The 18,766-nt window shown below is 56.2% G+C and overlaps 10 protein-coding genes across 10 annotated transcripts; 2 read left to right on the forward strand and 8 right to left on the reverse strand.

Annotated features, from left to right (window-relative positions):
* Nucleotides 1-576: 576 nt before the first annotated feature.
* N656DRAFT_281976 (uncharacterized protein) lies at nt 577-1,067 on the reverse strand. The gene has a single exon (XM_064809107.1). It carries the CDS (start codon nt 974-976, stop codon nt 665-667), a length of 312 nt encoding a protein of 103 aa, XP_064674458.1. The 5' UTR covers nt 977-1,067; the 3' UTR covers nt 577-664.
* Nucleotides 661-3,699, reverse strand: N656DRAFT_842275 (phosphatases II). The gene is made up of 3 exons (XM_064819027.1): nt 3,254-3,699; nt 2,826-3,146; nt 661-2,756 (listed from the first exon to the last, which is right to left on the reverse strand). The coding sequence occupies exons 1-3, from the start codon at nt 3,309-3,311 to the stop codon at nt 1,159-1,161; spliced, it is 1,977 nt and encodes a 658-aa protein (XP_064674459.1). The 5' UTR covers nt 3,312-3,699; the 3' UTR covers nt 661-1,158.
* Nucleotides 3,700-4,034: 335 nt separating this feature from the next.
* Nucleotides 4,035-4,448, forward strand: N656DRAFT_700874 (Pcc1-domain-containing protein; the record flags this gene model as incomplete). Its single annotated transcript, XM_064810901.1, has 2 exons — nt 4,035-4,072; nt 4,163-4,448. 2 exons carry the CDS (start codon nt 4,035-4,037, stop codon nt 4,446-4,448), a joined length of 324 nt encoding a protein of 107 aa, XP_064674460.1.
* Nucleotides 4,449-4,455: 7 nt separating this feature from the next.
* On the reverse strand, nt 4,456-6,678 carry N656DRAFT_811967 (WD40 repeat-like protein; the record flags this gene model as incomplete). Its single annotated transcript, XM_064818377.1, has 4 exons — nt 4,456-5,365; nt 5,435-5,702; nt 5,790-6,318; nt 6,451-6,678. 4 exons carry the CDS (start codon nt 6,676-6,678, stop codon nt 4,738-4,740), a joined length of 1,653 nt encoding a protein of 550 aa, XP_064674461.1. The 3' UTR covers nt 4,456-4,737.
* Nucleotides 6,679-6,941: 263 nt separating this feature from the next.
* N656DRAFT_724711 (DNase I-like protein) lies at nt 6,942-9,283 on the forward strand. Its single transcript, XM_064812543.1, has 2 exons — nt 6,942-8,093; nt 8,150-9,283. The coding sequence occupies exons 1-2, from the start codon at nt 7,265-7,267 to the stop codon at nt 9,106-9,108; spliced, it is 1,788 nt and encodes a 595-aa protein (XP_064674462.1). The 5' UTR covers nt 6,942-7,264; the 3' UTR covers nt 9,109-9,283.
* A 69-nt stretch (nt 9,284-9,352) lies between these two features.
* Nucleotides 9,353-9,847, reverse strand: N656DRAFT_775281 (uncharacterized protein). The gene has a single exon (XM_064814418.1). It carries the CDS (start codon nt 9,740-9,742, stop codon nt 9,431-9,433), a length of 312 nt encoding a protein of 103 aa, XP_064674463.1. The 5' UTR covers nt 9,743-9,847; the 3' UTR covers nt 9,353-9,430.
* Nucleotides 9,848-10,393: 546 nt separating this feature from the next.
* Nucleotides 10,394-10,720, reverse strand: N656DRAFT_795148 (uncharacterized protein; the record flags this gene model as incomplete). Its single annotated transcript, XM_064817385.1, has 1 exon — nt 10,394-10,720. One exon carries the CDS (start codon nt 10,718-10,720, stop codon nt 10,394-10,396), a length of 327 nt encoding a protein of 108 aa, XP_064674464.1.
* A 195-nt stretch (nt 10,721-10,915) lies between these two features.
* Nucleotides 10,916-12,273, reverse strand: N656DRAFT_842280 (kinase-like protein; the record flags this gene model as incomplete). The annotated part of the gene is made up of 2 exons (XM_064819028.1): nt 10,916-11,351; nt 11,411-12,273. 2 exons carry the CDS (start codon nt 12,271-12,273, stop codon nt 10,916-10,918), a joined length of 1,299 nt encoding a protein of 432 aa, XP_064674465.1.
* A 779-nt stretch (nt 12,274-13,052) lies between these two features.
* Nucleotides 13,053-15,389, reverse strand: N656DRAFT_842281 (uncharacterized protein). The gene is made up of 4 exons (XM_064819029.1): nt 15,069-15,389; nt 14,545-15,003; nt 13,777-14,479; nt 13,053-13,692 (listed from the first exon to the last, which is right to left on the reverse strand). The coding sequence occupies exons 1-4, from the start codon at nt 15,156-15,158 to the stop codon at nt 13,487-13,489; spliced, it is 1,458 nt and encodes a 485-aa protein (XP_064674466.1). The 5' UTR covers nt 15,159-15,389; the 3' UTR covers nt 13,053-13,486.
* Nucleotides 15,390-15,643: 254 nt separating this feature from the next.
* On the reverse strand, nt 15,644-16,835 carry N656DRAFT_282183 (uncharacterized protein). The gene is made up of 3 exons (XM_064809109.1): nt 16,559-16,835; nt 16,068-16,445; nt 15,644-15,949 (listed from the first exon to the last, which is right to left on the reverse strand). The coding sequence occupies exons 1-3, from the start codon at nt 16,737-16,739 to the stop codon at nt 15,738-15,740; spliced, it is 771 nt and encodes a 256-aa protein (XP_064674467.1). The 5' UTR covers nt 16,740-16,835; the 3' UTR covers nt 15,644-15,737.
* Nucleotides 16,836-18,766: the final 1,931 nt, after the last annotated feature.

Consider the following 18,766-nt stretch of genomic DNA (forward strand, 5'->3'; position numbering starts at 1 on the left):
AGCTACCGCACAGCCATTCGAGAACAATGCTTGGCCATTGCTGGGCGTTGTTTTGCTTGTGTTGCCAGGAAAACATGGAAAGAAGTTTACATTGTAGAACGCACACGTAGTGACGTAAACACAAAGGGGTAAAAAGGGGAAGGTTAGGAGCTCGTTGCACTCAAGCAAGAATTGAGAAACCCTCAAATCCAACCCCAAGTCGCTTATATAACACGGACAATCCAGTCACTGTACTATTCACTGCATCAATTACGAGGAAGCAAAATATCGAAAAGGTGCTTGAGAAGGATATATTCCTCAATAGGCCAAACACGTCAAAAGATGCAGTGTAATCAAACACGATAGCCTCAACACCTCCACACACAGCCGCGCCATCTCGGAGAGTCTCCTCCCTCCTTTCCTAACTGGAACCCCCTTCGAGTCCTTCGGCACCATCCATATCCACCAGAAGGTCCAGAAGGGGCACCATAACGCCACATATACCCTCATAACAAGAACAAGAAAACCCCATCCCTTTCGGCCCCCTTGTTGCTCGCCTCGACACACCTCCCCTCATCACCTCACCACGAACCACGTCAGGGGCGACAAGAGCCCAGAGGCAACAGGAACGCTCGTAAGATACATGAAGAAATCATACCACAGGGGGCCATGGGGGGGGAGGGGGTTATGAAACGGTGGTATGCATGTATGATGATTCCTGCCGGAAGATGAAATGCATGCTCCATATACCTACAACGAACATAATGATCTCAGCGTTGCCACCAGCTCGACCGCTTGACAAGCACGAAACAAGGTAAGAGGGGAAGCAGAAAAGCCAAAGCATTTTCCGATTACTCTCTATCTCTCTCGAGCCGGTTCCGAGAGTGAGAGGATATGATCGAGACTCCCATCGCATCCATGCCCCATCCAATCCAGTGCCCAGGCCCCATTCTTCTTCGCAAACGCCAGGCATGCATGCACAGCACGAACAAAACATGGCTTTGTAGTATCCGGGGGATGCAGAACCCTTGTGTTGTTCCTCGCCCAAATCCAGAATTGAAACCCTGTTTTCATATCGTCATCAAGTCAACATCTGAAATGTCGTGAGGTTATTTATCGCCCCGTAATTATGAGCTGATACACTGGCCCCTGTCCTTTTCGAGAGCAATGATAGTTTGCCTATTGCATCCCGCTGATCTTGCGTACTGCGGCGGAGGTCGGCGTTGTGCCGCTAACGCTGCCCACGCGCCCGCTGGTCTTCCGGACGCCTGCTTCCCGCACGCTGCCGCCAGCGGCGGCGCGTTTGGGGCTGCTGCTTCCCCGGACCTTGGTCAACACCCCAGACGCGGAGCTCGCTCGCTGTACTTGATCATAGGACTTTGTCCGTGCCGCTGCCGTGCCAATGTTTTCGATGTCGTGGGAGGCGTCATTGTCAATGACCTGGTAGATGGTTGTTGTCGTGGTAGTCGTCTGGTGGCTGACAGACCGTTCTCGGGAATCCGGCGAGAGCGAAGCGGAAGCCTTCCGATGCGCCCGCATCCGGATATTCCACTCTTCATCCGACTCATTGCCCTGAGACGTACGCTGCATCGAGATCTCTGTCCGCGTCTCCTGCTCAACAACACACTCCTCCTCAACCGTCTGCACAGCACTGCCGCTCCGGTTGTAAGGATGGTGGCGGTCCACTGCACTGCGGTGCGTCTTTCGCGGCTGCCCTGGCGTGGGCGCTGGGAGGTAGTCTTCTTGCACTCCAATGTTGTTATCACGGGTGTGGTCACGGTCTACCTCGCCCAGCGGTGTCCTGGCAGATCCTCTGTTGGGAGGCGTTGACGTCCCGTTCTTACTGGTGCTGCGCCCAAGGTTCGATTTTTGCATGGCACGGATGGGCGTGCTGGGTTGGTGGCCCGCGCCGTTCGCTTGGGCAGCAGCTGCGAGAGCAGCCTCCTTGCGCAATTTCCTCTCCAGACGCTCCTCAATCCACCACTCGCGGAATGTACCCTGGTTAAGGTGCAGCCAGTGCTGCTGCGGGCCGACGACCATGCCGGGACGCATGAAGCGCATGTAGGCAATGATCTCGTTGGCGGTAAAGCCGTGCCGGTAGATCAGATAGGCGCCAATCAAGCAGCCGGTACGACCTAGCCCGGCCTTGCAGTGCACCGCAATCCCCTTCTTCTTGACTGTTATCATTTCGTGCGCCATCCGGATGAACTTTCGAACCATGGACAGGGGCGGGCAGGTCCCGTCCTCGAAAATCATATCCATGTGTTGGATGCCCAGCGCCTCGAAGTAGGAGGCATCGTAGAGGACAGAGTTGAGCCGCACCACGAGGCCAATATTCCTCTCGGTGAAATGGCGCAGGACATTCTTGAACGGCTGGTTGAGCGTCGGATGGGCATCCACGGCAGCCAGCGACTTGGGCAAAGCGTGCCAAGCGTCACTCCCTGGGGGGGTACGATCAGAAGGTGTGCTCTGTGGGGAGGCGAAGGCCAGAAAGTTGGGCGTAATCCAGTTGAAATCACCCTGTTCGACGCGCTCAAAGCGCTCGTACTCGTCGAGATCAAACGTCTCCAAAACGCAGCAGCCCTCTTCCTTGGCCTTCCAAACTCCGTAGACGACGTCCTGCACGGTGATGCCGTAGTCGGCTTGACTATAGCCAGCGTCTCTGAACGGCATCAGCGGAGGATCGACCTGAGCGACGGGTGCGAGGGCCAGGTGAGGCGGCCAGGACTGGATGAGAACCATATAGCACGCCAACAAGCATGAGGCATTGGCGCGACCTGGGTAGTGGGTTGTCAGCAAAAGCACGTCGGAAAAATACGCTGGCAACTGAGGGGGGCACAACATACTTCGCGCGTCTGCCCGACTCCAAAAGACAATTGGCCTGTCCTTGTTCTCCTTTGCGCCTAGAATCTCGTGAAATTGAAGGGCAAAGCGATAGAGGTGGCCGATATGCAGCGGACCAAAGTCGTGGTGGAAGGCATTGTAGAGGAGCGTGTCGTCTACGGTAAAGTAGTAGGGCTGCTTTTGGTTGGATACGCTCTGAGCGGGCGACGGCCCATCGACGGCCCTCTGTGACCTCTTGCTTGGGGACCGCGGAGGCGGATCGGGGTAAGGAAAGATGGTGTTGGCATCGGGCGGTTGCAGATACGACGCGAGATACAGGCGGTCTGTGGCAGTCCGCATACGGATCAGTAATGGTCATTAGGGTGGACGAGACGTCATTGAGCGTCGAGTGCAGCCGATGCGACCGAATCAAGGCAGGGCAGGGACGCACCTGGAATGTACTCAATAACCTGACCCAGATTACTGGAGTAGCGTGAGGAAGTCGCCATGCCGTTGTGGCCCCGCGTCTTTGGGACCTGGTAAAGCGGCTGAAGGAAGTGTCGATGCGCCCGTGGCTCTTCGAAATTCTGCCACAAGTATGCGCCGACCAATCCCCAGTCAAACTCGGAACACTAAATGCGTTCTCTTCGTTTTAACGCTCAGTCAGGTCCAGCGGTGGGCAAGGAGCGGTTGGAGCTAGGTAGCGTAGACACGCGACGACTCTGACGATGCGTAGTTATGAGATGCTAAAATGTCAACAATGGGCGGTGTGCGGAAAGCTATTCAGGCCAGAGTCACCAAGATGGCGGACTGCGACAATGACGGGATGGATGCAACTGGGAAGGAGAGCATCTGGGTGTGCATTTTGCAGCAGCCGACTTTTGTAACGGTTTCCCGAATGTTTGGATTCTTGGGTGTTGTTATTGCCTGGCCTGTCAATCTGCCAGGGTGCCCTGGGCCGCTGAGGGCCCCCGGGCCAATCAATGCTGCGCTCCCTATTTTTGGGGCCTTGTCGCCATAGCAACGCCGACAGGCAGGGGTCCTTCAGTGAGGCAAGGGCCAAAAGCTGCATTGACTGCCTTATCTTATCGGGCACAATTGCCCCACCATCTGCTTGTTCAGTAGAGACCTGGGGGGTTGCAACAATTCTCCTAGACAACCGTCAACCAAAGACAACCTTGAGTGAGCCAGGCTCGTTACCAATATTGTTGCTGCCAGCGCAGAGCGCAGCTATGGCGACCGATGCGACAGCTGGGCTTCCTTGCGAACTGTATGTTGCAGCACTCATCTAGGGCCAGGCAATGCAAAGCCGAATGCGCTCATGATCTATCCCGCTAACCACTCCCTTTACCCCACACAGCACACTCGACATCCCCTTCCCCGATGCGCGCCTCGCCTCCGTCGCTCTCAATGCCATCCGGGTTGACAAAGAACTCTCATTGTTGGTAAAACGAGACCTCTCAGTCATTCCCGCCGACGGATCCTCGGACCAAAGCGTCCTTCGAGTCGAGTATAAGGCTGCCACGAACCGCATGCTCCGAGTCGCTGTCAACTCTTTCCTTGACAGCCTGGCATTGGTATTGGAAGTTATGGAGGAGTTGGATGTAGATGTTGTCGAGGCCCGGCAGAAAGAAAACAGCGGATGAGATTATTATCGTCGAACCGAGCGCAGTGTGCAGTCATGATGTCGGCTCTCTAGACTCCCTGTCGCGACGCCAGCCGTTTGATCCCATTCGATTCTACGAAGAGCCTGGAGAGATGATGCAGCGCTATGCTGAACTTCGGTGAAAGGGTATATGGGAGAAAGCTGGCCATGTCCAGCGTATTGCATAAACGACCACCCGTCAATGCACGACAGTCCCTTGCGGGCCCATCCCATGACAGCTTCTCAGTCCGTCTCCCGCAGCTACGAAGATGGTTTATCCCATCCAATCATCATAACTGTTCCTCCTTGACATGCTGCCCTGGTGACTCCGCGTCAGCCTCAACTTGGCGCTGCAGTTCCGCATCCGCCGCCGCATTGTCTGGTGCGGCAGCGTTCTCCTGGCCGTTGACCCCATTCACCCCGTTCGGAATACCATTCCCCTTAGCGACGCCCTTCGGTCGGTGCCGAAACACCTTGATAATGCCATCCTGCCCGGCACTCACCATTGTCGCACCGTGAACGTCAACCCAAAAGCACACGCCTGTGTGGGCACCCGCAATCCGCTGGACCACCGCTTTACTGCCAACGTCCCACATGACAATATCACCGTCCTCGCTAGCCGACGCTATAAAGGCCTGGCGCCTCATAACAGTGCCATCTGCCTCCTTCTCGGCGGTTCCGTCGTCGATGTCTGTAAGGACACCAAAACACCCACCCACGGAGAACGCCTTGTTCGTGTGTCCCTGATATGTCTTCTTAACCAATCCCGAGACATAATCCCATAGCCTAATAGAGTTGTCGAGGCTGAAAGCCAGCACAAAGCGGCCGTTCGGGCTGAAGCATACGTTGGTGACGGCCGGGTTGTCCTCGTGCACCAGGGTGCGCAGGCACTGACCAGTCGAGGTGTCCCAGATGCGGCTGCGGAAGGGGGAAACGTCAGCCACGGTAGCGCCAGGATAGGATTACCAGCAAGTAGATACCACTCACATCAGGCCATCTGTAGAGCAACTCACCACCAGCGTCCCGTCCCTGCAAAAGTCAATCCCACTTACGGGATCGCTGTGCGCGGGCAGACTTCTCATCAGCCGACCCGCCCTCACGTCCCAGAGAAACACGGCCTCATCATAGCTTCCACTGGCGAGGATATTCCCCTTTGGCGAAAAGGCAAGACAGTAGACATAATTATGATGTCCCAGCAACGGGCCCCGTCCGGTCCTGCCTCCCCTGGCTCCGCCCGCAGTCCCGTTTCGTCCGCCTGTCCCCCTCCCTCTCCCCGTCCCTGTCCCTCTCCCGCCAACCCCCCTCCCGCCAGCCCCAACCCCATTATTCCCAACCACGTCACCGCTCCCGCCGACAGGGCCGCCCATGACGGCATGCGCGGGGCTGCCCGTGACGCGGTCCCAGAGCCGGATCGACTTGTCGTCGGACCCCGTGGCCAGCGTGTCGCTGTCGGGCGCCCAGGCCACGCACGACAGGCCCGCCATGTGGCCGACCAGCGTGTCGAGGTGGGCGCCCGTGCGCGCGTCCCAGATCTTGGCCGTGCCGTCGGCCGACGCCGACGCGATCCACCGCCCGTCCGGGGAAATGCGCACCTGCGAGACGGCGGCCGCGTGGCCCTGCAGGCCTAGGTGCGGATGGTAGCTGGGGAGGATAGGCGCGCGGTCGCTGCGATTACGGCGGGAGTGGTGATGGTGATGGTGGGTTTGGGCGGTGGTTGTTCCTGGGTGATGGCGGCGACGGGAGGAGGAGGAGGAGGACAAGCTGCTGCTCAGGCTCCTGCTCCTGCTGCTGCTCCTGCTGCTGCTTCTGCTTCGAGTCGGGGTACGGCTGTGGGAGAGGGAGCGGGAGTACGAGGCGCTTCGGGACCGCGACTGTGAGCGTAGTCGGGATCGGGAGCGGCGTCTTGAGCTGGAGCTGCGAGAGTCGGACGTCAACCGGGAGCGGTATCGTCTTCTGCTGCTGCTGTTGTTGTTGTCGTCGTCCTCGTCGTGCCCATCGTCCACTGGTGAACCTGAATCCCTACTTCTGCTGCGGGAACGGCTTCTCGGCCGGCCGCGCCGGATGGAGAGGCTCTGGTCCGGAAGGCGTCCCGCGGGCGGTGGGGAGCTGTGTCGCGCCCCATCGGGCGTTCCGTAACGCGGCGTCGAATCCAGACTGTCATCGTGCACCCGACGGCGTTTTGGCGGCGGACCTAACGTTGGCGTTCCCGCAGCTGAGTCGAGATCCGACATTTTCAAACCTTGTGGGTTGTGTGGTGTGCTTGAGTGATGAAGCGCAGTTAGGCGCAGTTGGAAATGCCTGCCGGAAAAGTTAATGGATCGTCGGCGCTGGAACGTCACCTAAACGTTATCAGTTTCAGGGGCCCACATGTCCCTTTTGTTCACTCACCAGCCGATTGGCCAATCAGAAGCGGCACCGGCTGAGCATCTCTCCGCTGATGCAAGAGCCGAAGAGCTAAGATCGACCGTTGATAGTTCCGCTGCTTCCGCCTGTCAACACCACATGAGATGACCCGATGTTAAGTTGTTCCCGGATTCATTCAAGTCGGATGGTTCAAGATGCATTTACTGGACCAGCACCGCAACTTAGCCAGATGTCACGATAATATCATTTCTTAGGATCTCTGAATGAACGTTACCTTGAGCAGGACATCGCTCACGCCACTCTTTTGATGTCTGAACGCTCGGTCTAAAAGCGCCCCGAAAGTAGATCGCAATCTCATGCTTGGCAATAACTCAGGTTCTTGAAGTCGCCCTTCTTGCTCAACGACCCGTCGGATTGAACAAGAGTTGGTTACCTGACCAAAGGGCCAGCAAGATGGACGGAATTCCAGGCGAAATCAATCTTGTCACGCTCAATTGCTGGGGCCTCAAGTACATTGCGAAGCTGCGGCGAGAGCGGTTGACCGAGATTGGAAGGCAGCTCGCCGTCGCCAGTCCGCAGCCGCACATAGTTGCGCTACAGGAATGCTTCACCCAGGAGGACTACACGAGCATCCGCCGCGAAACACGCTTCATCCTGCCCTATGGCAAGTTCTACCACAGTGCCGCCTTTGGTGGCGGCCTGGCCATCCTGTCGCGGTGGCCCATCGAGGAGAGCACCATGTACCGCTACCCGCTCAACGGCCGTCCGACGGCCTTTTGGCGCGGTGACTGGTTCGTTGGGAAAGGCGTTGCCTGCGCCAAGATCCGGTACGGACCGGGTATGAAGGACGTGATCGAAGTTTTCAATACTCACACTCACGCCCCCTACGAAGGCGGGAGGCCCGACGACTCGTACCTCTGCCACCGCATCGCACAATCCTGGGAGATGGCCAAGCTGCTTCGCGGTGCTGCAGAGCGAGGCCATCTAGTGGTTGCGCTGGGCGACTTCAACATGATCCCCATGTCGCTGGAGCATCGGCTCATCACGGCTCTTGCCCCTGTTCGGGACACTTGGCGGGTCCTCCATCCGGACAGCTCCGTCGGGCCCGCCCACCACCCGGCCGAGAAGGCCCGCCACCGCCCGATTCCCACCGCCGAGTTCAACATCCAGGAGAACGGGGCTTCCTCGGACGGCCCGTACAACACTTGGCGCTGGACAAAAGCACAGCAGAAGCTCCTGGGTCCGGGGAAGGCCCCTGTAGCCGTTCCGCCAGACACTATCGGTATGTCACCACAAATTGCTATTTCCGTCGCCTCTCCTTGCTAACCTGACCTCGAGATCGCTTCGGAAAGCGCCTAGACTACATATTTGCCGGCTCCGGCGACATCCAGGTCCTCGGCGGCGGTTGGGTCGTCAAGCGCGTCAGCGTAGGCATGATGATGCGGCACCCGGAACTGGGTTGCTCGCTGAGCGACCACTTTTCCATGGAAGCCACCCTCGTCTTCCACCCCCTACAAACTCGCCAGCAATCCCAACCGCTCACCGAGTCAAAACCACACCGCTCATCCAACACCAAAGCCAACCCCACAGCCAAAACCTCCTCACCCACAGCCGAGAAGGCCACGGGGGCGACCCCGTCGACGCTCCCCACCAATGGCAACATCACAACCCCACTAACAGACGGAGACGGCAAGGAAAAGGCCCATTCCCTTTCACTCTCGGACGACCCCGAACAAGAAGACGCCTTCCACAACGGAACCTACCTCCAAATCCGGCAGTCCCCGACCCCGAGCGTGGTCCGCAACGCCGAATCATACGACACCCAGCTCCTCTCCTTCCTCAATGATGACCGTCCCACCACCACCACCACAGACAACCCCCAGCTTCTTCTGTCCTCGAGCGCATACGACGACATGCTCGCCGTGGCCCACGCGTACGCGTCCCGCGAGCGCAGCCAGCGCAAGTGGCGCGCGCTGCACTTTTTCGCCTCGCTGCTCGTGACGCTGGCCTGCCTTGTGGGCGTGTGGTTCAGCCCGGCGAATTATGTTTCTTTTATCTTGGTGCTCGTCAGCAGCCTGAGCCTGGCGGCGGGGACAATAGACGGCCTGCTGGCCCTGCTCTTCTTCAAGAGCGAGCTGCGCGCTCTCAAAGAGTTTGAGTGGGAGGTCAGGAACGCCAAGGCCATGACGCTGGGACGGGTAGGCAGAAGCGGACTGGGGTTGATGGGCGGTGCTGGGGAGGCTGTTGGAAGGGTCGGAGGAGTGGATGACGACGGGGGGTTGGATGACCCAGCATGATACATACGGTACAAATCCACATGTTGGTAGCATCGGAGGTACTTGTCTATAATACCCAACCATCAATGTCCCAACAGTTGCTACAAACCCACGATTTAGTATCTCATGCCAACGCTCACAGCTGGTTTCTACCCACATGTATTGTACAGCAATGTTTCAATCGCCATGCTCTAACATTGATGCTTTCTAATTGCTATTTAGCTTCGATACCTACTAACTACACGCGCCATCAACGCGGGCTCGTCTCCTTCAGCAGCCCGTCAAACATCAGTCTCGTGTCTCACCTTACCATTCTGCCTGCACAAATGCGCAGCCCAGTTGTTCACCGCAGACTCCATTGACCCCGGTGTAAAGCCCTCAAAGCAGAAACATCCTGGCCCCAACATTGCAGAACCCCCACGCCATTGATACATTGGTGTCCTTGGTCATGCGCTTCTGGAGCCTGAAACTGTCCGACCTGGTATGCCGCGGCATACACACCGCTCGCGACACCCTCCCTTGCATTCTCATTCCGGCTTCTGGCCCCGCCCTGACCATCGTTCGTCCCTGGCGCACTTCGTTCTTGACCCACCGTGCCGATACTCATCCGCCGCCACTCGTATCCCAAAAATGCCGTCCGCTTCCTGATATCCATGGCAATTGTCCGGGTCCGTTCGTCCCGTAGTAGCCGGTCCCGCGGCCGCTTGCGCTCACGCCGCCCGAACCTCGCAACGAACTCACGAAGTCTCGCGCGCTCGACCACCGTCGTCCCGGGCAGTTGCTGCTCGATGTAAGTATCCAGAACGCGTAAGCGGTCCGCATCCATTGGCGTGGCAATGGCCGCGTAGGCTACCTCCTGGAGCGTAAGCCGGAGGGAGCGGAGTATGCTCATTTGCTTGCGGGAGAGGGGAGGTGGAAAAGGAGCAAGGCCCACTGCTGCTGGAGGCTGCAAAAGAGGTGGCGTGGGAAACATCATGAGGGGATTGGTGACTACTATGCCATCAAAATGTTGAATTTGGCCTTGCGTAAAAGACGGCTGGTATGGATGGGCCGTGGGGTGGTGGTCTGCCACCAGATGAGGGCTAGATATCACCTCTACCCCTGAGTTCAGCTGAGACTGTGGACGTGACTCCCATTGCTGCCCACATTGAGGTTCTAGCTCCGGCACCAGAACGTTGTCTTCTCGTCCTTCTTCATCCTGGTTGCTCTCATCCCAGTCGCTGACCGACTCCTCTCCAAAATAGTGCGTATCGTCAACGGAATAAAGCCTGGGTACGTGCGGCGGTTCCAATTCGTGTAGTCTCTCCTAGGGGACGTGGCGGAACCACTTGTGTGCCTTGATGTCCTCGGCGTCGTAAGGAAAGACGAAACGGCCAGCAAAATCGCGGATCCCGCAACTCTCCGATTTGGGGCTAGAGGTAGTCTGTGATGTGCTGGGCGAGCCAGAAAGCGTAGTTGAAGCAAGATCCTTCATGCAATACCGCTTGGAGCAGAGACGGTACTCCTTGTCTGTGATCAACGAGGCTATCAAGTGCTGGCAACGACGAGAGACCGCAGGGCGCGCCGGGAAGCCAAACGTCTCACGATGATGCAGGATGTTCTTTTTGGTCCGCTGCCGACTCTCGTCGGACATGAACGGTGTAAACCCGTAGAGACATTCGTATAAGATGACGCCAACACTCCACTAGTCGCACCGAGCGTCGTACTTTCGCCCTTCGATCACCTCAGGCGCCATATACTGGCTTGTTCCCACCACGCTCATGGCAGAGGAACGGTTTCCGCAGCGCCTGCGCCAGCTTAGCAGCGACTCGCCGTTTGGAAGGTCCTCCTAGCCGTGCTTCTCGATGCCAGTCATGATGCCGCTTGGCAGTTGCGTGGCTGCCAGCGTGTCCAGCCGCTCGGCCTGGTCCCGTTCATCACCTTCGATGTTGATGCCCAACTTATACAGTAGGCTGTATCGATGGCTGTTGTAGTAGGCCATGTCGTGTGACCAATGCCCATCAAATGCCAGACCGAAGTCGCTGATCTTGAGGTGACCAGACGCTGAAATGAGAAAATTGTCTGGCTTGATGTCCCGGTGAATCCATTTGAGTGAGTGTATAGCTTCAACACACATGATAATCTCGGCGATGTAGAAGCGCGCAATCGTCTCATGTAAGGTGTTCTCGCGAACCAACAGCGCCAGGAAGTCCCCTCCGGGCATATATTCCATGACCAGGTATAGATTGGAAAGGTCCTGAAAGCTGGCGACGAGTGGCACGATCCTAGCATAGGTAGTCAGCTCGCGCGGGTTCGATTGCGGGATATGGGGACAGCAGCTTACCACTTCGACCCCTCGCTAGCCACCAGAAAGTCTCTCTCGGCCCGCAAGTGGCCCTCCTGACTCGTCCTCAACGTGTTGCTTTTCTTGATCACCTTCATGGCATAGACCTGTCGCCTCGCCCTGTCCCTTACCAGTTTTACTACCCCAAAACTCCCCTTTCCGAGTATCTTTATTGTCTCATACTCGTCCGCCAAACACGGTTTGTCTGCGCTATGAGTTGCGCGGAGAGCCCTCCAGCTCTTCGTCTTAATGACCCGCAGTTCTCGCAGATGCTCGCTCTCAAGCCGATGCAGCAAGGAACGCTCTGCTTGAATCTCGGCGGTGCTTAAGGTCACGCCTCCGGCTCGGCTGCGGTTGAACAGCTGGATCTCAAATAGTTGCTGTCGGATTTGACGTGGAGACGGCCCGGCGGCAAGCAGTTGCTCAAAATGAGTCTCGAGGTAGATTTTGGTTGCTGCGACCCGCTCGACAGTGGCGATGCTGGGACAGGGCTGGGCAAAGGCCGCTTCCTCGATCGTTGCGAGAGTACCCCCTGGAGAACCATGAGAGATATTTCGACTATTGGCTTTCTGACCGCGACGCTTGCTTGTCATGGAGTCCTGCTGACCGCCGCGTATGCGGCAGCCTGGTTCCCGAGGGCACGTAGCGCGGTCTTTACCCTCGAGCACAGAGTTTTGCGTGATCTTGCCCGTGGAGTCTTTGATTTCCCTACCAGAACTTCCCTTGTGAGTGCTAGTCTTGCTAGAAACCGTGTTTGAACTTGTCATATCTGAGGCATCCAACTGAGTCTCGGCGGCCTGGAACGTCTGCTTCAACGAGTGCCGGCTTTTGGGCTGCGCCCTCAAGATGACCGTCGGCTCCATCGAGACTCCGGATATAGTTGTGGAGATCTTGCTTTTGCTGGCCCAAACCAACGACCTGGACCTATGCACCTCGGGCGCTGTGTTAGGCTGTGGTGCTGCAGAGTGCTTCTTGGATGCTGGCAAGCCAAGTCAATAAAGTATTCGCAGCAACGGCTGTCGTGGGTCATACGCACCGCTAGTCAACGCCTTGAATGCTGATATGACTCTGAGTCTACGGCGACACTTTGAGAAGGGGCCAGAGCTGGCCTCGGTAGGCGCAGAAGATGGGCTGCTGGAATTGCCGTCCGGCCTCTGCTCGCACCCCGAAGAGATGGGGTCGGGGTGACTGGGACTATGTATAACACGCCACTTCATGTCGAGGAGGCTTATCCATGGAATGATAGATGAAACGAGACTGCGGCCTTGCTGGTTGGCTACCTGGTACTCGACCGCCTAGAGAACGAGAACCGGATCAATAGACTGGCGGGCGAGACGGGTGCGAAAGCAACCCTCTGGAGATGGAAAGATGATGGCCTCAGCGCAAAGTCCAAGGCTAGAAGTCAAGCCACAGGCATATTTTGGATAATCCTTGGCTGCCTGCCACCTATGTTCCTTCCACTCCCTTGCGCGACGGCTGACGGGTTTCCAGGAAGGCACGGCGCGGGAGAGATGCAAGAGCGCATTGCCTCTAGCCATGCTTTAGTCAAGGGCGATGGACTTCGAAGGTCCTAACAAGGCCAGGGCAACGAGTACAGTACATGGCTTACATTAGGCTGCTCGCAGCGGGAGTCGAATCCGATGATGGAAACTGCAAATATATCATTGCGCCTATGGAGAGAGTACAGAAACAGACATGGTAAAAGAGAAGATGAAAACCGGCCAGGAGATTTTTTTGTTCACCAACCCATATGCGATGCAAACCTCGTCATCCCGTTTGACAACGTCCGCTCCCCCCAGACGACGGAGCTCTTCGCAGACCGCCTGCAGGTCAGAGGTCTCCATGGTGCTTCCATAATAGCTCGCTGCAGAAGCAACCGAAATCCAGAGCCATATCTGAGGAAATTAAGTACCCCCCTGGAATACCTGGGGCCAGTTCAGGGAGGGAATGGGAAGATACAAACAGTGAAAGAGTACATATATCCCTCTTTGGAGACCGACGCCGCGCTTAGCAGGGATCTGGCAGACCCAACCTAGCCCATGAAAAGTGACAAGTGCTCCGCGGCGCATAACACGTTTACTTGATCTCAAGCAACTTGACGTCGAAGATCAGTGTGCTGTTCGCCGGGATCCCGGGCATGGAACGGCTTCCGTAGGCAAGGTGTGCCGGGATGGTCAACCGGCGCTCTCCGCCAACCGACATGCCCACAATGCCGATATCCCAGCCCTTAATAACCTCGCCCTTGCCGACCTTGAAGGTGAACGGCGTGCCCTTCTTGTTGGCTGCGTTGTCTTGGGTCAGCTCATATCCGCTTTTTCAGAATGAAAAAAAAAAAAAAAAAAAAAAAATCTGCTATTGCCACTTACAATCAAACACCTTGCCGTTTTGAAGTTTGCCAATGTAGCGCATGCCAACTTTGTCACCGGACTTGACAGTGCGGCCGGTGCCAATCTTGCGGTCGTCAATGGTAACGCCCTGGACCACCTTGACGCCGAGGGTGGCCTTTTTGTCCGACTTCTCATCCTTGTCGGCCTTGTCTTTGGCGGGGCCAGTTGGGCCCTGCTCCAAATTCTTAGCGAATTGGACCTTCTTATCGCCCTTGGCGGTTGCAGGTGAGTCCTTGCCCTTCGCTTCGGTTGCGACGGCCTCACCCTGATTGTTCTTCAGCTTCTTTTGCTGCTTCTTACTGAGCTTCTTCTCGTCTTTCGACATCATTTCGTCGAGGCCCTCAGCTTCGTCCTCGGCGGGCCGCTTGTTCTTTCCTTTCTTGGTGTCGACCAGCTTGGGAGCCTCCTCCTCCTCCTCATCGGTATCGATCTCCTTAATCCGAGTCACGCCGTCAATCTCATCCAACTCGTCGCTCATCTCGTCAGAATCCTCATCGGCCATGTCATCAATCCCGGGATGGAGATCGTATTCGTCATCATCATCCTCCTCGTCCTCGTCGGACTCGTCCTCGCCATCGGGTAGGACATAATTGCCAGTGAGATAGACCGTATGTGTTCCCTTAACGCTGAAAAACACCTTTTCTCCCTCGCCAATCGTGATGTCGAGGGGTTGCTGATAATTCTGTGGCTTGGGTCAGTCGCATGTAATTGAGGCCTAGTCAGGCGTGGGCCAAAGGGTGTACGTACGCGCTCAGTGTCAAGGGTGCACACAACGTAGTCCTCCGTGGTATAGTCCAAAGCATCACCCTCCTCGTCACTCTCTTCGTCATCCTCGTCGCTAGCCTTGCCCTTGCCCTTGTTGCTCTTAGCGCCGTTTGGTTTCGCGTCGGCATCCTTCATTTCATCATCCGACTCCTCCTTGGTTGCCTCGAGCAGCTTCTTGATAGCAGCCTCACGGCGAGCCTTCTTGGACTTTGAGGGATCGCTGGGACCGCCGTTGACCTCCTCGTCATCTTCATCGGACTCCTCCTCCTCATCATCATCACCGCCGCCGAGAAGCGACTCGAGATAATCCTCGTCGTCATCACCAGAGTCACCAGTCGCCTTGATGATCTTCAAGGTCGACCGAGGAATTGAAGGGACATTCCCTTGTCCATCGGTCTCGGGCTCAGCGGTGGGGTCCAGAGCGGCCATGGTGATGCGGATCTGAAACAAAGTCGTTAGCGCACGAGAGGGCGCATTGCACAAGCAAGGCAGCAAGCCGAACGTACCGTCGCGGGGAACTCAATTTCAGCGGGGACTATGATCTCCCCCGGGGGAACTTCCAGGCCGTAGACGGCCACAGGCAGAAGCGCAGACATGGTGAATGAAGATCGAGATGCTTTTGGGAGATGGATAAGTATTGGACCAAGAATGAAGCAGATGCTACGGTAACTGCTTTGAAAAAGATACCGTAGGAGTAGAAATGCACGCTTCCCAAATTTCCAGGCAGTCCTCAGAAGAAACGGGCGAAGTGGAAAAGGGAAGAGGTGAAGAATCTGGATGCAGGTCGATCGAAGTCAGGTCCATAAAAAAAGTTTAGCCAAGACGACCCTTCACTGCCAGAAAAAATCGAAGCAACCCCACACTTCCTGGTCGATAAGACTTATCGCTCTACGCTTCCCGGCCAACCAAGTGGGCCCTTGGCCACACATCAACATCAGAACTCGGCTGTCTCCCTACACCGCAACACCAGGCGCCACATTTACGTGACCTAGCCATTGTGGTTTGCAAATATAAGAGCTTGAATTTCTTAGTTGTGCCAGTCAGCCCAAGCAAATAAGCTGGCAATGGACAATTGGCTTGGCTGGTCCTACCCTCAAATCCTCACCTCCTCCACTAGGACCACTACACAGTACCGTAGGTTTCCCGACTTAACATCCTAGAGCCCCAACCACCCATCAATCGGCCTTTCTCCTCCCGACGCCCATGAATAAAGCCTTCAAGACCTGCCATACGACGTTAAGGGTCATGGCTGCCTTTCCCGTCTCGTACCTCTGCGGCCTGTCCCCGGTCTCGGTCATGACCAGAGCAAACTCGGCTACCGGCCCTGGGATGCGGCCGCTCTGCCGGGCATACGCCGAAACCAAATCATTCCCGTTGGTGATCCCGCCTTTTTCTCTCACAGTCAGTGCCAAACTTCAAACTTCACTCTTAAGGCTACCCCATTCTTCTTTCACCCTGCTTTTTCCGCAAGAGAGAGTCATGGGATAGATGGAAAGGATGCTCACCGCTGCTCCAAAAATTCCCATCCTTCACCCATCTTAGGTCATCGCCCACCCACGCAACACCCGGGTACAGTTTCTTGAGGTCGTCTTGCAGCCCTCTCGGCCCGCACGCTCTCCTCCCTTCCTTCAGCAGGCCGGCCGCGCCGCACAGGTAGATGCCCGTGCACACGCACAGGATGTCTGTCTCGGCCCGCGTGGCATGCGCAGCCAGCCAGTCGGTTACGGTCTTGTCCTTGAACTTGGTCGCCGGGTCCGGCCCGGGAACCAAGACGATGTCGAGCTGACCGGGCTGCACCGCCGCGTCGGAGAGATGGTGAGTGCACGCGACACGCATCGATGAGGTCAGTGGGATGGGCTGGCCGGGTTGCACGGTAGAGATGTCTTTTTTCCCGAGAAAAGGTTGGAAGGGACCTGGTTAGCAACAGTAACCCCTGAAGTCGTCGAGGCCACAAACGATGCCTGCTAAACTATGGTAGATCTGGTAAGGTACGTACATGATATTTGCATGCTCGGGGCCAGCGCGAGGATAGGAGCAGGAATTATATCTTTCATCAATGAGAGATACTCGTAGCTCATGCATCCAAGAATGTCCACGCAGGCCGTGTCTAGGACCTGTGCATCAGCCGGGATGAAGACGCCGATGCGTATCGTACTTCGGGAATCGGTGACACTCATCCTGAATTGTCTTGAGGGTGTGAAGTGGACTGAACGCTACATTGAGAGGAAGACCTGAGCCCTTCGAACTGCAGTGCCTCTTTTTATGAACACCACATCGTCATGGAGTCAACGCGAGGCTGCCGAAGGGGGCCGGACCGTAACACATGCCTAACAGGGCCGAACGGCCTATACCCAGCGCCCGGACATTGTCTAGAGGGCCGGGCTCTGAACCGGCTTCGCCTTGATTGGTTGAGTTTTGATCAACTTCCGAGCCCTCTCGGTAGTCACAAGCCACCAGGCTCCACGAAGCGGACGAAACTCGACGGAGTCAAAGAGCATTGTGCCATTGGTTGGTACCGTTAGATGGCTTCTTTGTTGAACCATTTGTGTCTCGGGTGTGGGCAGAGCATCCATGGATCATCCTACCAGGAGAAGACTGCGTCTAGCCATACTAACAGATCGGATTACCTTACAGATGCAAGTCTGTTTGCTTCATCCCCTAAGTCGTTCCCTTCTTGTTCAAATTGGTTAATAACCGTACGGACAACTCTGGACAGGCAGCGCACTCAAACAACAGATGCGGAAATGTACATATAGTGAGTACACTGCCCTGTTTCACGATCCGTGTGCGCCCATGCCGCGCCGTTGGGTGTTCCTGCATTTAAGGCTCCCAAAGCAGCCCGGCTGCAGAGGAATTGAGAGGTTCTGAATTTCCGATCGGTCTACAATGTGATGCAAGGCGTGCATGAGTTCCTAACGGCAGTCCACATCAACTCATCTACTGTAGGTAATGTACTACCGGTAACGCACTTACTGTGCCTACCTCCGTATCAATCGATGCATCCCCGTTCCCTTGCCGAGCGTTGACGTTTACTGTGCCAAGTCCAACGTGTCGCCGAGCCACAGGAGGTGCGCAATCCCCAATCTCATCATTCCAGGATAACGTCGAGTTGAGAGGCAGTGGCACAGAAATAGTCTACCCGAAACCATGCCAGGCCAACACCAGACAACCTAAACCTAGCCTAACCGCACCATTGCCTATCTACTGTGTAATGTGTGATCCTTCTAGACCCTTATCCTACGCGCAAGACACAAAGATTGTAGAACTGGCATGCGCCATCTATTATTTAGAGAGCCCTCTGTCAAGCTGGACAAGACAACCATACGTTTGCTCCCATTGCAGTCGATCTAGGGATTCAAGGCAAGTGCAATCCGACCAAGCCTAATGCTTGAAGCGCTCCGCCACAGCCTCGCATCCCTCATCTGGTGCCACAGCCGGAGTCGGGTAGATAGGCTTTTTGCGTCTGGTCTGGAACGGCTCCCAACCCAAGTCCATGATTCCCGTCCTGCGGCAACTGGCGTCGTCATGGTTGCTAAGGGTCACCTGGGATACTGCGCAGCACACAATACAGTACCAAGCACATACCTAAGGTATGTAGGTCGGAACTCGGAAGCTGAAAGGCAGGCTTATGAATGGAGCCGGCACTGAAAACGTCTTGGTCAAGCGAATACAGCAATTCAGGGACCGTAGTGTAACTTCTGTCATTGTGTCGCCTGCGCCACAGCTGTTCTGCGGCAACAGCTTGCGACTTCTTCCCCTCCTTCCTTCCCCCTCCCCGACTGCTCGCTCGTCCTCCCCTTCTCCTAGTGCTATCCTCATACTCCTCTCAGTATTTACATGTTAAGATTAGATATTAGGGGCTAGAGAGTATTACGATTCCCATTAACCCCCATCATGGGGTCTCAAGTCGATCCAGCGCGCCAGCCAACCGCGCTCAAGAATAAAAGGCTGATTCCCCAGTCCCAGCGTCATTTGTTTGTCGTTATGTCCTTCTTGTTCCCCGCTGAGTCTAGCCTTCTCAGACGGGGAAACAAGGAGAGCGCTTGGCTGTCCATAGAAATTCTTCGACCAAACCCTTTCATTTCCGAGCGAGCCTTCTCTTTCTCTTATTAGTGTGCCGGTGCCCAGTTCCATTTGGTTCGGGCCCCTGAGCTAGGTCGCCTCTGGTCCCTCTCTCCAGCCTGTTGTCTCGTTTCTCATGTCT

Source organism: Canariomyces notabilis (genome assembly GCF_033297395.1).
Source record: "Canariomyces notabilis strain CBS 508.74 unplaced genomic scaffold N656scaffold_2, whole genome shotgun sequence".
NCBI classification, from domain to species: Eukaryota; Fungi; Ascomycota; class Sordariomycetes; order Sordariales; family Chaetomiaceae; genus Canariomyces; species Canariomyces notabilis.

Bases quoted from the DNA above. Each gene is read 5' to 3' on its own strand.
- N656DRAFT_281976 (XM_064809107.1), bottom strand. From the start codon at position 976: ATGTTTTGTTCGTGCTGTGCATGCATGCCTGGCGTTTGCGAAGAAGAA.
- N656DRAFT_282183 (XM_064809109.1), bottom strand. From the start codon at position 16,739: ATGAGTGTCACCGATTCCCGAAGTACGATACGCATCGGCGTCTTCATC. The intron at 16,446-16,558 runs GTACGTACCTTA...TCGGGAAAAAAG, and splicing joins CCCGAGCATGCAAATATCAT to ACATCTCTACCGTGCAACCC. The intron at 15,950-16,067 runs GTGAGCATCCTT...TGAGAGAAAAAG, and splicing joins TGGGAATTTTTGGAGCAGCG to GCGGGATCACCAACGGGAAT.
- N656DRAFT_842281 (XM_064819029.1), bottom strand. From the start codon at position 15,158: ATGTCTGCGCTTCTGCCTGTGGCCGTCTACGGCCTGGAAGTTCCCCCG. The intron at 14,480-14,544 runs GTACGTACACCC...CCCAAGCCACAG, and splicing joins GCACCCTTGACACTGAGCGC to AATTATCAGCAACCCCTCGA. The intron at 13,693-13,776 runs GTAAGTGGCAAT...AAGACAACGCAG, and splicing joins AAACGGCAAGGTGTTTGATT to CCAACAAGAAGGGCACGCCG.
- N656DRAFT_842275 (XM_064819027.1), bottom strand. From the start codon at position 3,311: ATGGCGACTTCCTCACGCTACTCCAGTAATCTGGGTCAGGTTATTGAG. The intron at 3,147-3,253 runs GTGCGTCCCTGC...GGACTGCCACAG, and splicing joins GGTTATTGAGTACATTCCAG to ACCGCCTGTATCTCGCGTCG. The intron at 2,757-2,825 runs GTATGTTGTGCC...CCCACTACCCAG, and splicing joins GAGTCGGGCAGACGCGCGAA to GTCGCGCCAATGCCTCATGC.
- N656DRAFT_775281 (XM_064814418.1), bottom strand. From the start codon at position 9,742: ATGGATATCAGGAAGCGGACGGCATTTTTGGGATACGAGTGGCGGCGG.
- N656DRAFT_724711 (XM_064812543.1), top strand. From the start codon at position 7,265: ATGGACGGAATTCCAGGCGAAATCAATCTTGTCACGCTCAATTGCTGG. The intron at 8,094-8,149 runs GTATGTCACCAC...CCTGACCTCGAG, and splicing joins CGTTCCGCCAGACACTATCG to ATCGCTTCGGAAAGCGCCTA.